At 41.4% G+C, this 16,449-nt stretch overlaps 1 protein-coding gene across 1 annotated transcript in view; it reads right to left on the bottom strand.

Moving 5' to 3' along the window:
- Ryr2 (ryanodine receptor 2) overlaps positions 1-14,792 on the bottom strand; it is a 415,387-nt gene extending 400,595 nt beyond the window's left edge. The window contains exons 1-2 of the mRNA XM_059263016.1: positions 14,652-14,792; positions 3,067-3,186 (exon numbers count right to left, since the gene is read on the bottom strand). Coding sequence (XP_059118999.1) covers positions 3,067-3,186; positions 14,652-14,792 — 261 coding nt within the window. The remainder of the gene's footprint in view (positions 1-3,066; positions 3,187-14,651) is intronic.
- Between the last annotated feature and the right edge of the window lie 1,657 nt (positions 14,793-16,449).

Below are 16,449 nucleotides of genomic sequence, written 5' to 3'. Positions count from 1 at the left end.
TACAGCTGTATTTACAGATTAGAATCATAAACCAAAAGACAACAAAGGAGTTAAATCTGGTCCCTAAAGGTCCAGGGCTTGGTATATAGAGACAAGATGAACATCAGCATGAACTCTACAATGTCCTGTAAAGATTGTCAGGAGATAGACCACATGGTACATCCTAGAAATACAGGAAGAAAACCATCGAAGTGAGGATTACAGTGGCAGTTTGGGAAAGGTGACTGGGAAGAGGCTGTTTTACATGAACTTTGATGGACAAGCCCTTTCCCCTTATTTTTAGAAGCAACTGACTTCTGTCTCAAAGTTGCTAAGACCTAAAAATCAGAGCCCAGAGCCCCAACTCTACATGAAAAAGGCAAAGAGAAAAAGCTGCTGGAAGAAAAGAATAAAGTATCAAATCATATCAAAATGAAGCAAGACAAGGACATGCCAGATGATCCAGCTACCTGAGGGATGGAGAGGAAGGAGACTTATGCAGTAACAAAATAAGAAAACAGCTCAGTGTTCTGCCCAACATCAGTTTTATCTTTAATTCTACATTCTATCAATAATCCAATGCAACTTTTCATACTACATTCTTTCATAGAAGGAAGAATGTAAGTACTGTGAAAGTAAAAGGATTATATATTCAGTTCATTTGATCATCTATAGCAAACACAGAGTCAAGTGTTTCCCTGCTAAGAACTAAACAGTTCAAGTGAAGATCTAGGCCTATGTGAATGCTTGATTGTCACTTGGTATACTCATGACTTAACTAGGAATATTAATTTGAGTATGTATTACTATGTAAGGGGAGCAAAACACAACCTTGGGTGTCATTCCTTGGGTGTGTCCACATTTTTTTAAGATTTGAGACAGGGTCTCTCATTAGTCTGCAACTCTTCAAGGAGGTTAGGTTGACTGACCAGTTAGCTCCAGGAATCTACCTGTCTCTACCTTCCCAATGTCCAGACTGCAAGTGTGCACCACCATGCCAAACTTTTTTATATGGATTCTGGGGATGAAACTTGGGTCTTTGTATGTGTGAGCATTTTACCAACTGAGCCATCTCCCTAATCCAGAATATTAATTTTTATTATTAGAAACAAATTTCTTTAACAAAGAATCAAAAATATCATCTAATACAATGTTTGATACAATGAGGATAGTCAAAAGCCGGGTTACAAGGGTGGAGAGATGGCTCAGAGGTTAAGAGTGCTTATTGCTCTTCCAGAGGACCTGGGCTTGTTGCCCAGCACCCCTCTGGGAGCTCATAACTGCCTATAACTCAGTCCTAGAGCATCTGATGCTGCATTCTGACCTCTGAGGGCACCAAACACACACATGATGCACATACATGCATGCAGGCAAACACAAAAAGAGTAAAAGTATTTTTAAAGAGTCAGTTAACCAAAGAAACTTATTCTAGCCACCATAAAAATGTCAGAAACCAAAGAAAATGCTAAATATGAAGATGCTAGTACTCAAAGAATAGTTTTCATAACTTAGACAATGTTCCAATAAAATTTGTCAAATTCAAATAAGTGTAAGGAGAGGACTTAGGGTGAAGCTCAGTTGTCTGAGTGCTTACCTAGTATCTGTAAAGCTCTGAGCTCAAATCTAGCACTGCAGAAATCATCTGTGTTGGTGCACACCTGAAATTCCAGCATCAGGAGGTGGAAACAGAAGAGTCATACATTCATGGGCATCCTTGGGCTACATGGCAAGTTTGAGGCTGGCCTAAGCTACATGAGACCTTTTCTCAAAAAAATATTTAAAGAAGAGTATGCTATCCTTAACATATACTTAACTACATGAGTCCTTCTCTCAAACCAAAAAAAAAAAATCTAAGCAGGTGTATAATATATCCAACATTAATGAATTTCACTTGGCATAAATAACTGTAATAAATATATCTTATATATTCATTGTTACTTTATGATTAAAAGGTGCTGTGGCATAAAGGACTAATCAAATATTTGAAGCCTGAAGTTTTGGTAGAAGTGTGCACAGTCCTTGCCAACAGTGTTGTTGAAGTCATGTTAAGTATTTCAAGTCTAGGACTTAATATCTATTTCCAGTTCTTTATTTGTCTAATGAATATGACCACAATACGTACTTCCTCTTATGGTGGAATTTAAATGAGATTGTACACACCAAGAATGCTATAAACCCAAAAGTGCTATGCAGGGAATCACTGCAAGGGCTGTTCCTCATTCATTTTATGACTCCCAGAAATGTTTTCTTTCCTCAATTCTTCACAAAGTTACCTATCAACAGGCCCAGGGTGTTCTTGGAGCATAGTCTAAATCCAATCACAATTCCCACAGCCATAGCTCCCAGTGAGAAGAAGAATTAGCTGCCAATCAGACAAAGCAAGCCCCTTCCTGCTCCTTCCCAGCTTCCAATCTCACTCTCCATCATCTCAAATCTCAGTAAGATCCATGAGAATCTTTAGGGCCCTTCAAACAAATGGAATCACTGCCTGATTTTGCATTACAAAGAAACCTGGACCCCTCCCCATGCTGGGCTCCAGGTCATCCTTAGAGACTTCCTCTACTACTACTGGTCACTTTGTACTAGTTAAGCAGTCCTCATGCCTGCCCAAGAGATGTTGCATGACTTTGTTCTTCTGGTGGAATTTTCAAGAACTTAGTCACTTCAATCTGGCCTGATCAACCATCACTATCTTAAAAAAGCCTTCCTGAAGTGAAGTGCTGTTAAAAAAAAACCAAAAACAAAAACAAAAAAAAAAAAACAAGACCTCTCTTGATCTCTGTCTTCCTGTTACTCTGCTTTCCTTCTAGGCCATTCTCCATTTAATAATCACATCACTTATAGACACATTTGCTACTCCACTACCGAACAGCCATCATGGATCAGGGTCTTTTCTACTCCTGTGAACAAGTGCATCCTGATTCTCTGCAAGACTCAGTTTTCAAATTAAGAAGCAAAAGCATTTTTCTACCCCCATTTAGTTTATAAATTGCCTGTTCCATAGAAGACAACAGAGTGCTCACACACGAACTCACTTCCGTGAGTGAAACTTGAATACTCCATCAGCCTTGAGAGCTTTCGACCCACCTTGGAATTGGATGTAGACTCCAAAAAACAAAGTCTGTTGCCAAATCCTTCTGCTGCCAAACATAGCTTCTGCTGCTCTTTGTGGATGGTCGCTGTGCACTGCAGAACTACCTCATCGTCCTACAGAGAGAAATAGAAAGAAAAGTGAGCTTCCACACAGCTGGGCTAAGTGAGATCCAGAAAAACAGGACTTTGTTACCTATTAATTATCTGAGGTGTAAGGTGCTGAAGAGATAGCTTAGCAGTGAAAAGCACTTGCTGCTCTTGAAGAAGACTCAAATTTCATTCCCAGTACCCACATGGTGACACATAACCATCTGTAACCCCAGTTTCAGGGGATCTAGGGAATTGGGTATCATCTTCTGACTGCCATGGGCACCAGGCACACTAGTGGTGCACATACATTCATGCAGGCAAAACACTCATAAAATAAAATATCTAAAAAATATATTAAATATGAGCTATGCTAGTTAGTTTTGACCATCAACTAGACACAACCATGAATCCCTTGGGGGAAAGTGATTCAGGAAGAGCCAGTCCATTGAGGGAAGCACTATTCCCCAGTGAAGGGGTCCTCTACAGTATAAGAGAGGACAAAGCCATCTTAGAGAGAGCAAGGAAGGAAGGCTATGCTTACTCTTTCTTTGCTTGACCTTGGATGTGATGTGACTAGCTGCTTGGGTTCCTGCCTTGATTTCCCCCAAAAGATGGTCTAAAACCTGGGATGGAAGACTAAAAACTCTTCCCTCCCCAAGGTTGCTTTTGGTCAGGGTGTTTTCATTTGTTTGTTTTTAATCACAGGAGCAGAAAGGAACCTAGAACATGAGCCAGATGTAAGAACTGCCACCCAAAAAAGCTATACAGGGTCAGTTCCTTGGGTGCTTTTTAATCTGCAAGAAGGAAGTTGGAAGCTGGAGAAAGGGAAGGGCCAGGGCCATTAAAAGCTCATCAATTTTCTCATTGCTATCACCAAAGGCAAACATTTATCAATGAAAGGCAGGATTTTTCTAGTTCACACTCTCACACAGTTTCAATCACCAAAAGTGCCAAGAAACCAGTTGCTTCTGAGGACATCAAACATCTTCAAGAATGAAACAGGTCCTACAGGCTGGCATGCATGGCAGTCTAAAACCAACTCAGGGAAAGATGCCAATAACTGAACTGGGTGCAAGTCGATGGTAAGTCACCCTGGTTCTACTACACAGTGGCAGATCCTATCTGAGAAGATCCTGGGCTGCTTTAAAACGTAGCGAGACCATTTGTCAGTTCAATACTTGGAAACACAACAAGGGATTCAAACCAAATGGTGAAGCAGGATTACAGACAAGCATGCTCACAGAAAAAGGTGATCGACAGGATGACTTTGCATAGAGACTGTGACTCAGCCAAGAAGAAGGAATGTGGAGTTGAGCAGGATCCAATGTAAGGCCAGCCTGGGCTACATAGCAAGATCAAGACCAGTCCATATCCCCTGCAAAAAAGAATGAGCAGAATCTGCCATCTTGGCTCTGCCACACACGAGGACATGTGATTGTAGGCAAGGCTTTCAGTCTCTGAAATGATGATGCAAACAAAGTGCTGCCATAATGACTCAAGGACTAAACAGACACCGACTAAGAGGCGATACGGTTATTCTGTCACAAAGCATCATCCATTTAACAGGTTCTATTACTAATGGCAAATGTCTAAAAATATACAACCAATTGTAGTATGTGTGTATGTGTGTGTGTGGTGTGTGTGTGTATGGTGTGTATGTGGTGTATGTGTGGTGTGTGTGGTGTGTGTGTGTGTGGTGTGGGGGGGGGTGTGGGTATGGGTGTAGTGTGGTGTATGTATGGTGTGGTGTGTGTGTGTGTGTGTGTGTGATGTGTGGTGTGGTGTGTGTGGATGTGTGTGTGTGTGTGTGGTGTGTGTGTGTGATGTGTGGTGTTGTGTGTGTGTGGGGGGGTGTGGTATGTGTGTGGTGTGTGTATGTGTATGTGTGTGGGGGTGGGCCAGAGATCTGAGCAAAGGTGTCTTCCTTAATCCCTCTTTACTTTATTTTTTGATAAAGGGTCTCTCTCTCTCTCTCTCTGAGACTGGAGCTCACTGACTCAGAAGGCTGATCAGTGAATCCCAGGTATCCTCCTGTGTCCACCTCTGCTATACCTGACTGTTTTGTTTTGTTTTAACATGGGTTCTGAGAGATCCAAGACAGTCGTCATGCTTACATAGCAAGTACTGTATTGACTCATGTCAATCCCACCACTTGTATTTTGACATGTCAAGCGCAAAGTCACAGAAGGACACAGGACAAAGGGAAGAACACAAGCATCCACTGATCCTTTTCAGGAGTCTTCCCATTGAAGAGTGCTGTCCCAGTGCACTGTATTAAGGATTGCACTTGTACTACATTCCATCGTAGAATGGAAGAGAAAAGATGAGTAAGTGGGACGAATCCCAAGAAAGAGAAAATAAGCTGCTTTGGTTATCTCAAAGCTAATGCTGTGTTCATCTGAAAAAGCACAATTCCACTTTGCATTTAAACCTTTCTGGTATTTGCTGTTTGTTCTCGTTTCCTACATGGTAACAGCAGAATGAAGCAGCTAGCAAATAGCCCCTGCCACAGGCCAAGGCCAGCTGCTAACTTCCACCCTCAAAGTCCACCTCTGGGTGCTCATTAATTTGAGTGAACATTCATTTTACTTGAAAAGCCATTTGCTGGAGGAAAAAATAGCCTGATTTCCCTATAAGTAAGAGCAAATGCAAAATTCATGTGCTGCATGGCAAAATAAAAGATCGTGAAGTGCTTTACATAATCTACTACAAGATCAAAGCTATGTGGTGGTTTCCAAACATGCAGTATAATGAGAAAGCTGGAAATGGTACTGATGTGCTCGCAGGCCTAGCAAATCCCAGAGGTCTCTTACTATTTTGTATTACATGTCCTATGGACCCAGCTCTATTATGTAAATAGCACTCCAAGGTAAAAGAACCTTTGGGGGAAGCTGGAGACTGCCCCAGTGTTATTTAGTGAGTAATTCTTTGAAGGCATGAATTAAAGACATGGAAGTGAACAGAATTGAAGACAGTAAGAGCTGAGGGTAGGTAAGAGAAAGAAGTACACAGCACTGCACTGAGGACTCATAAGAACAGCAGCCCTACTAAGAAACTGAAAACAGAGAAGGCATCACATGGTTCTCAAAGGCATGGAGTCTGCCTGCCCCTCACTATTCCCATGTCATATAAAGACTCATCACAGACACAGGAGGAGGAAAATGAGGCACAACATAACTTTTTCCTCACTAGAACTTGTTATACATGTTTCCACGAACTGAATCATTAAATCTAATGTATCTGAACATGAAAGCCATATCCACATTGTTTCTACCATGAACTGATATTTTTTTTTAACCATGCTTGTTACCAGCAGCATTGTTACCCATATCCTGACATGCATCCTGATGCCAGAGGATCTTGCTAAAATGCACACTCCTATTCTGTAGGCTTTGGGTGGTACTAAGAGTGCATTTCTAATAAATGTCAATGTTTAAGGCCATTTTCTGAGTATCTATGATCCATAATGGGTCTCACAAAGCATATGGATCCTAGGAGACATGAGTGGTCTTCCCTAAGAGTTTAAGAGGCCACCGATAAGCAATGGAATATGAAAATAAGTTTATAGCTGGAGATGTAGCCCAGTTGGCAGAAAATCTGCTTAGTATGCATCAAGCCACGTACCAATCCCTGGTACTTCATAATTACAACACAGTTGTAATCTCAGCTCTGGGGAGATGCAAGAAGAAGAGTCAGAAGTTGGTTAAAGGTCACCCTAGACTATATAGCAAATTGAGGCCAGTCTGGGATAACTTAAATCCTGTCTCAAAAAATAACTAACTAAATAAGTAATTAAATAATCAAGGAAAGAAGTCAGTCAGCCAGGCTATGCATACTAGAAAAAAAAAAAAAACAGAAATGCAGAAGTCATTTGGAATGTCCACCAACATGATGTGAACACCAATTATGTAAGAAAACGAAAGACTAAACAATTCACTCAAGAATATTATCAAACCTATACAATTGACATTTCTACATAATTTCCCTTCCATGTAACACCTCAAACTTGGGTGACAAAGCAACCCAGGAACCATGTAACACTATGTTCAGAAAAGCTCAACTACATTGCCAAGGAGACAGGCTATAGCCAGGACTGCCAATCATAACTTGGCTTGAAATAACAGAGCCTAACCTGACAGACCCACAAAGCTTTTTCTAGTATACATGAGAACAATCTCTATTTTACAGCCCTGAAAGTGACGGGTTCCCATTTTTTGACAGAAAGTAATATATGCCAAACACTTGATGGACCAAATAGCAGAATGCAAGCCACCTGCCAACTCCCTTTTATTAGCCCATCACTCATCCCCATGAAGACACTTTCTCCTATGACAAAAGAGCCTGCAGGCTTTACAGCAAGAGCTAGTAGGAACAACTTGCAGTTTTCTGCTGATTGAAACCCATGTGCAGCAGCTTTGGTTTTGCTTAACATGTGTCTGATATGTGTTTGATGCTCTAATTTGAATATTCATGTATATAAAACCTAGTTTCTAGCCCCAAAGCTGAAGACTAATATTGCCTAACACTGATGAGATCCAGAATGCTAAGATGACAAAGACACAGTGGAAGATGTCTGCGTGGGTCATAAGGCTTCTTTCAAACTAGCTCCTGAGGCTAAGTCTCAAATTCACAGTTATTGCTTCTGAACCTGGTCATGTGTATCAAGTGTGTGTCTAAGGCATGCAAGCGATGGCCATAAAGCTAAAAGCACCTTAAAATTTATATGTTACACTTTTTAAAATCTCTTTTAAATCTGGTTTTATACTTTTATACAATATTCCGGGGGTCATATTGATCCCCATCACTTCCCCTACACATCTACTGGCATTCTTCTGTTTAGCTAACTAACTCACTTCCACATTTCTTTTTCCCCCAGGTCTGCTGCCCTAATGCCTTACTAGAGCAACACACTTATACTCGGTTCACAATAAATCATATCCCATAATCAAATTACTACAAAATGGATTCAATGCAAGTTGTTACTTCATTATTTTTTATTTCAAAACCTATCTGTTAATGAAGCACAAATGACGAGCATTGTAAAATTCTCTTGCTGCTCCCATAAAAGACTTGAATCTAACATTTTCTATTTTGTAAAACAAACTTCAAACAATAAATCTACTTTAGGAAAATGTTGAATAGAATAGTAAAAACACTTTTAATAATTTAGAAAAAATGTCATGAATCTGGGTGTGTTGGCACAAGGTCTGTAATTTCAGAAACTGGTAGGTAGAGGCAGGAGATTCATGAGTTTGGGGCAGCTTGGCTGGAGATATAGCTCAATTGGTAGACCTTTTTTTATTTTTTTTAAATGAAAAACATACTTTATTTTATGTGTGGTATACAATTTACATATAAATGACATTGTCATAGAATGCTTTGATACAGTTTTAAACATAAGAAAATGGAAATTTAGCCAGGCAGTGGTGGCATATGCCTTTGATCCCAGCATTCAGAAGGCAGAGGCAGGCGGATCTCTGTGAGTTTAAGAGCCAGCCTGGTCTACAAAGCTAGTTCCAGGACAGCCAAGGCTACACAAAGAAACCCTGTCTCAGAGAAAAGAAAAAGGAAGGAAGGAGGGAAGGAAAGAAGGAAGGAAGGAAGGAAGGAAGGAAGGAAGGAAGGAAGGAAGGAGAGGGAGAGAGAGAGAGAGGAAAGAAGGGAGAGAGAGACAGAGAGGAAGGAAGGAAGAAAGAAAATGGAAGTTTCAGATTACAAGAGCTCTCTCCATAGAAGAAACATTTTTTAAAAATCACTTTTTCTAAGTAGGTCAATGAGACAAATGTATCCATTGACTAGTCATGTCTAACTCCTATTATAATAATGGTCTATGGAGTTAAGAAGAAAGCCCACTCTCCAAGGAATAACACTTGTTGAGTTCTTTTGGAATGTAAAATGGTTCTAGCTGCTTAAATACACAGAACGTTGAAGTCACATGTCCTGGTAGGGTACTTGCCTAGCATGCATGAAGATTTGATCCCTAGTACCACATAAACAGGCATGGTGCTGCACATCTGTAATCCCAGGATTTGGAAAGAGGTGGGGAGGATCAGAGGTTCAAAGTCATCCTCAACATACTGAATTTAAGGCAGGCCTGAGTTACATGAGACCCTATCTCAAAAAAAAAAAAAAAAAAAAAACCTTGAATGGTTTCCCAGTTCTGTAAGAATAAAGGACCAAATATATGGATATTTTTTTAAGACCTTATGTCCCACCATTTGTAGCCAAGGAACTATCTTCAACCAACCTCCTATCTTCTGATTCTCCCATAAGTCTTTTCAATATGCTGCTAAGCCCCTTTGTCCTCCCCCAGTTAACACTTGACCATCTTTCAGGTTTAAATTCAAACATTGTCTTTAGACACAAGCCTCCCCTACTCCACTAGGCTGTTAGCTCTTGTGTTTTACACCCCTGTAAATGTATTACTCCCTTTAGCTTCTTTGGTCATTATGTATTCATTTCTGTAGCTATTAGTGTCCAGTTATTAAATTGAGACTATTATTACTTAGAAATATAGCCCCCAAACTATAATGTCAGGAATGGAAGAGGGAGCCAGTAAGCATGAATCTCAATGAATTCATTTATAAGGAATAAAACAAAAAGCGAAAATTTCTAATAGATGGGTACCACCCTTTCACTCAACTCATGGAAAAATACTGCAATTCCAGAGCCAAGCTCAGCACGAAGTCTTTCTCAGTGATGGAAGAATCTTGCTTTCCCACAAATATCATGACAAGATAGTAATGCAGGCTGGCACATCCTGGCAAAGAAAGAGGGTAAGACCTCAAGGAATACCTAGAGCCCTCACACAGGGTTAAAACACACTGGCTGATCCCAGAACCAAAAGAGATGAGGATACCTTTGAAGAGCAAAAAAATGCTAAATGCCCTGAAGATTAGAGCTACAGATATCCAGAAAGGAGGTAAAGGAGAAACCTCAAAGCAAAGATTGGAACCAGAGAATCTAGAAACTGATACACAGGAGAGGTGATGGTGAGGGAGGGGGGATGAGGAGAGACTGGAGGGTGAGCTCTAGAGGATGTGTAAGTAAAACAAAACAAAGAGGACTCTTACCATGTAATCCAGGTCACCCTCAATTCACAACCTTCTCATCTCTTCCTCCCAAGGGCTGGGATCATAGGCATGAGCCACCATGCTCAGCTGGGTTTAGCATATATGGTTGACCAAATATGCCTTGGATGTGGCTCTCACATCTGTGGGGTGCATGGAAGAAAAACCACTTCCTTCTACAGTTGGCCAGCCTATCACAATAGCCCCTGGCACCTGGAATCCTTCTTCCAATTATCCTTTACAGGGACTCCTGCTTTATGTAAGTAACTATAAAACAAAGGAGACTCAGTTTTTTTTTCAGTGTTAGCATAGTAAAGCTCGTGAAGAATTCAAATGTAAGTCTAAATATTTTATTCATCTTTCCTCATGCTTCCATATTCATTTCCCAACTGCTATTAAATTACCAGAAGTAAAATTCATAACTCATGAATGATAAGCTTCTTGTGGATAGGAATCAGTTCTTTCCAGCTCCTTAGGCCACATTCTGCCTGTTGGCACATGTGCCATGGTATGAACAGCTGTATGAAAACAGGAACCCAATAAAAGTGCCTATCACCAAGTCCCCAACCTAAGTTCAGTCCCTGGAATCCACTTGTGGAAGAAGGTTAACAGATTTCAGAAGCTGTTCTCTGACCTTCATGCATGCCAGGGTATGCCCCATTCCCAATAAATAACTAAAAATTTAACTTCCTAAAATGGAAGTATGATATTTACGGGGAGAAAGGCAAGAGCAATCCTCTATTGCAGGCAAATTTGTGACAAGTTAATAAGACATGATTTCTCTAACAAATGATGTCAACAGAACAGCACAGAAAATAAATCTCAACCAACAACATCAACAGCCTCTTTCAAATGTTCATTCATCACTTAACAGATACTTGCTTGGGACACAAATATATGCTAAGAACTGTTCTAAGTGCTTGAGATAAATTGCCTGGTACACCAAAGATCCCCAAACTCATTAGGCTTACGTGCTGGCAAGGGAAGAGATCCAATAAACAGAAACACAATAAATGTATAATTACTTAGAAGATGAAAAGTTCTATAACGAAAAAAATACAGAGAAATCTAAGAGGATGGGAAGTGCTATCATTCTGGGGAGGGACTGTCAGCAACTCACGGGAGTGGGGGGTGACTTCTGAGCAAAGACTTGGAAGTAAGATTGTGTGGGGGTGAGGCCCAGAGACAGGGGTTTGGGGAGAGATGTTGGGACCAGAAAACAAAGTCTTAGCAACACCCAGGAAAGCTCTGACCTAGGGTGTACTCATGAGTACACTGCAGGCATATCATGCTTGAGACCCCTAATTTAAGCCTAGCACAAAGAAAAAAGGAAGAGATGTGTAGAGGAGTAGAAAGGAGGACAAAGAAAAGGGAAAAAATGAGAAAATTATGATTGTTTACACTTGTTCTGTGACCTTTAAAATTTTTGGCCAAAGATTAAAAACTCTTACTATAAGATTTATAAATATACAGAAAATTGAAAGGAAATAGTGGAACGAAAATGAATTTAGTATGCTATAATCTAAAGCATTGGAAATATCAAGAATTTGGGGGGGGATTCATTTCTTTATAAACCACTGATCAAGAACAGTTGCGTGGAGCTCACCTGCCCACCGCTGAACTTCCCATGAGCTACAAGCATCAACTACATGCCTTGGCAAGAATGCATTCTCCCTCTCTGATGGAATCAGCTTCCAGAACTTTCTATGTGCTTTCAACAGGGGAAATCTCTCTGAAATGTTTTGCCCTGTGCCACTTCCTCTGGGATAATGCCTTCCTGTCACATCGGCTGTCCTCATTTGCTAGAAACCCATCTTCAGTGTGTTCCTCTGGCTGTGTGTGGAGTCTCTCCAGGACTGTTACTGTCCCCAGTCCACTTTTCTTTCTCTAACTCTTTTGCTCCACTGGAATTTTTTTCTTCTAATGGTACCCCCTTTTTTTCCTGGATTCATGTCATCCATGCCAGCCAATTCCCTCTTGTCAAATTTTACACATTTTCTGTGCACTAACCAACAGGCCCCCTACCACACACTTTACTGCCCATGCGTTGCCCCTGACTAAAAGCGACCCGACACCTCATGACATGTATGCCTATGGTTTGATAGTGATAGGTAGGCAGGCACACGTTAAAGACATCAGAAAATTCTAGGGAAATTCTAGGGTTTTTTTTTTTGTTTTTTGGGGTTTGTGTGTGTGTGTGTGTGTGTGTGTGTGTGTGTGTGTGTGTGTGTGTGTTTCTAGTTTCTAGACAGGTTCTTGTGTAGCCTAAGTGGACAGATGACCTTGATCTTCTGTTTCTACCTCCCAAGTGCCAAGATGAGTATGCTGCTCGCTGCATCTGGCTTTCTTCAGTCATTTTTATTGGCAGTGATATTACTCTGTTTAGACTATGATGTGACTGCATCGTCTCAGTTCTCCACCAGCAGAGTTCAAGGTCCTCCAAAGTCTCTTCCAGTGCTCACATTTATAGTTCTGAGAGAAAGACAAGGGAGGAGAGAGATCCTTCCCTGTGCAATTTCAAGGGGAGAAATTTGGTGTGCCTTTGATACTTTACATTCAGGACTATGTCTGGCTTTGCTTTAAATAGAGGGACTACAGACCACTGCTTTCCTGTAGTCCCCTTTCCTTTTTTTTTTTTAACTAAGCTTTCCTAACTTGTGGTGTGATGTGGTCTGATGCACCGACTTCTGGCTTCATTCTGCTGCTGGGATAAAATACTCTGACCAAAAGCAAGCTGTTGAGACAAGAGCTTATTTGGCTTCCACTGCCAGGTCATGATCCATCATCGAGGAAAGGCAAGGTAGGAATTCAAGGCAGGAACCTGGAAGAGAAACCATGAAGGAATGCTGCTTGCTGACTCACTCAGCAGCTTATGCTCAACTAAGTTTCTTACACAGTCCAAGACCTCCCACCTAGGGGCAGTACTGCCCACAATGGTCTTAGCCATTCCACACCAATTATCACTCAAGACAGTGACACATGGATAGACCCACAAAACAAACGAAATGAGTCAATCTTCAGCTGAAGTTCCCTCTTCCCAGACAACACTAGGTTAAGTCAAGTTGATTATAAAAACTAACCAGGATACAAGGTAAACACAATGTTTGATCTCACAAACAACAAGCAAGCTACAGAAATAATCTCCTGCTCTATATTACTGACTCTTATAGAAAAGTCTATATACAAGATGGCATGTAAAGAATTACGGGCTTTAAGGCCTGCAGTCACCCTGAGCCTGGGTAATGTCAGCCAAGGGGAAGCAGGACAGGAACATCCAACATCTCAGGCGCGATGGAGATGCCAGACCTCTCATTTTCTTTCCACCAGCCAGAGATGGCAACCTGCCAAACAGAAACCCAAAGACAGCACTGTGTCTGAATATATACACATTCCAACAGGGCTTTTCTAGCACATCTTTGAAGCACAAACTTCTATTACAAAGGAACTTTGCATTTTCCTCCTAAATGAGGGCACTGTTCAGGGCTGACAAAATTTACTGCACCAAGAATGTCCAGGCAAGAACTTGCCATCAGTTACCTCACTGAGACCCTGAAGGGCCCATGAGAAGGAACCCATCAACAATCTCCACAGAGGAGAAGTCTTGGCTTCCTGCCATCAAAGACTTAGCAAAATGAAAGGCTGAGATGTCAACAGAAGTCTTGCATGCCTTTTTACAAGTGTCAGAGGAACAGAAAGAAACAGGAAAGAAGGCCCAGACACACCATCTTACCAGCACCCACAAATCATGTCATGTTAGTTTTTATTTTTGTTTTCTTGTTTGAGATAAGGTCACATGGAACTCAGGCTAGCTTCAAACTTGCCATGTAGGCCAAAGCTAAACTTGTGCTCTTGATCCCCCTGCCTCCACCTCATGAGTGCTGGGATGACAGATGTGTGCCACCATATCTGGTAAGGATCTATATTCTCCTTGGAATTTAATGTGTCCAACATACCATTTCTCTGCAGTTCCTCAAAGTATTTCCATTCACCCATCTTCCCTATCTCAACAAGTGATGCAGTAATCAATACCAGATCAATACAGATCAAGTATCAGTACCAGATACCTAGGACCCTTTAGTATTTCCTCCTAATTGTCTTCAGCAGTTTGAATGTGAAATGCCCCCCACAGGCTTCTGCATTTGAATACTTGATGCCTAGTTGATGTTGTCTGGGGATATTATAAAACCTTTAGGGGGTAGAAGATTGCTGGAGGAAATATGCCCCTTTGGGTGGCTTTGAGGGTTTATAGCCTTCTCTCTCTCTCTCTCTCTCTCTCTCTCTCTCTCTCTCTCTCTCTCTCTCTCTCTCTCTCTCTCCCTCTCCCTCCCCCCCCCCTCTCTCTCTCTCTGTCTGCCACTGTGTCATGCCTTCGCAGACACTATGGTCTCCACCCCTCTGGAACTGGGAGTCACAACAAACCCTTCCTCTGTAAGTTGCACTTGGTGGTACACCGCCTAAGCCCTGCAATCTGCTGTGCTGCTTGCTTTCCAGCGGCACATCAGCTCCTCCACAGGAGGCATCACCTCCTTCATCTGAGCATCTCTTCCCATCATGCTCCATGGGCCACCACAGAGCATGACCTTTGTTGTGAAGGAACTGAGAGGACAGGGTGGGACAGTCTGGCAAAGAACTGAGAGTACTGTGTGTTGAGACCCCTAAAGAGCATAAGGAACCGGATAGAAGGTCAGAGATCTGCAGACCATTGCTAGCAGATGGGGCAATGGGGTCCTGAAATGTAAAGGAGCAGAGCTGCATAACTGAGGAACAAGGATGATGTGTGTAGCTGTATGGCAGTGAACTAGGTGTGTCTTAGCCAGTATTCCAAACTACGTGACAAAAAACTCAAGATGTGGTCATGAAGCCATTTGAAATATAGCAAACTGAACATCTTGATAGACACCAAAGTAGAAGAAAAGGTCCCAGAACCAATGAGTCAAAGGGCATTCCTTTCTTCATATAAATTCTTGAAACTACATGTCTGAACTAGTTTCACAGCTGTGGCAACATGGAACTTGGGGTTAGTAAAAGAAAAGGGCTAGGGAGATGGCGTAGTAAGGAGAGCACTTCTTGTGCAAACAGAAGTTAGAGTTCAGAGCCCCAGAACCCAAACAAAACGAGGATGGGTGCTGAGGAACCCGCCTGACTCTATGTGGAAGGCAGTAGCCATTATGCTGTATTTTTAAATAAGCTTCTATTACTGTGAGAGTTGAGCTGCTCTTGGTTTCCTGGAACCTGAACTTCCCCAACCCAAGACCTTGATTTGTTTTTGGAAATACCCCAACCCTCTTGACCTTCCCTCTCTTTCTCTCTGACCCCTCCCTAATCATATGGTAGGTGACCGCATGACTTTTTTAAGATTTTTTTTTATTTCCTTATTGCCCCATTGTCTCCTTTCTGTAAAACTACTCATGATTTCACTCCTTAAAAGGGGCTCAAGACATGGATTCAGGCTGCTGTCTTTAACCTGACTTAGGAGGCAGTCTCTAACTAGCTCTTGAATGCACCCCAATAAAAAAAATCAAGCTTGCTTCAAATGTGGCTCTAATTGTGGTAGTGGTCTTATTCTCTCCATTGGTATTAACAGTGTGACAACCCACCTGTAATGCCAGTGCTGAGACAGAGACAAGCGACCATTGGGACAAACTAGCTGGAAAGACTGGCCAAGATAGCAAGCTCCTGGTTCAACAAGAGACCCTGCCTCAACATATAAGATGGAGATCAATAGCGAAAGACACCCAGTGTCAACCTCAGGCCTCCAAACACATGTGCTCACATATGCACATGCACTCACTCACATGCAAACACTCACATACCACACACATACATATGCAATTGTACACATGTATGAGATTAAGACCTAAAACAGATTAGATGATATGTGTCAATTAGCTGAAAGCAGCTCATGAAAAATGAATATTTAATTTGATCTTTATTCAAAGTAGCACGTACTATTGAATTGTACTATAAGAGAATAAACACCAAAGGGTTTTGAGCAAACAAGATCCAATCGAAAAATAAGGACAGATTTCAGAGAGTCAAAGTTTGCATCATTCAAGCAAGATGAAAGTTATACTCTGATTAATATATTCACAAGAAATCACAAGCACAGAATACATCAATTTCTACTTTCCAACTAAAAGTAGCATGAATAAGGAAGACCCCTGTGGTCCTAGCTCTCAGTGGCCCACATCTCTCATTTGGCATCGATAAAAGAACA

The sequence above is a fragment of the Peromyscus eremicus genome, chromosome 5 (genome assembly GCF_949786415.1).
Source record: "Peromyscus eremicus chromosome 5, PerEre_H2_v1, whole genome shotgun sequence".
Classification (NCBI taxonomy): Eukaryota; Metazoa; Chordata; class Mammalia; order Rodentia; family Cricetidae; genus Peromyscus; species Peromyscus eremicus.
The sequence above is the reverse complement of the archived record's forward strand: the minus strand, read 5'-3'. Positions and strand labels throughout refer to the sequence as shown.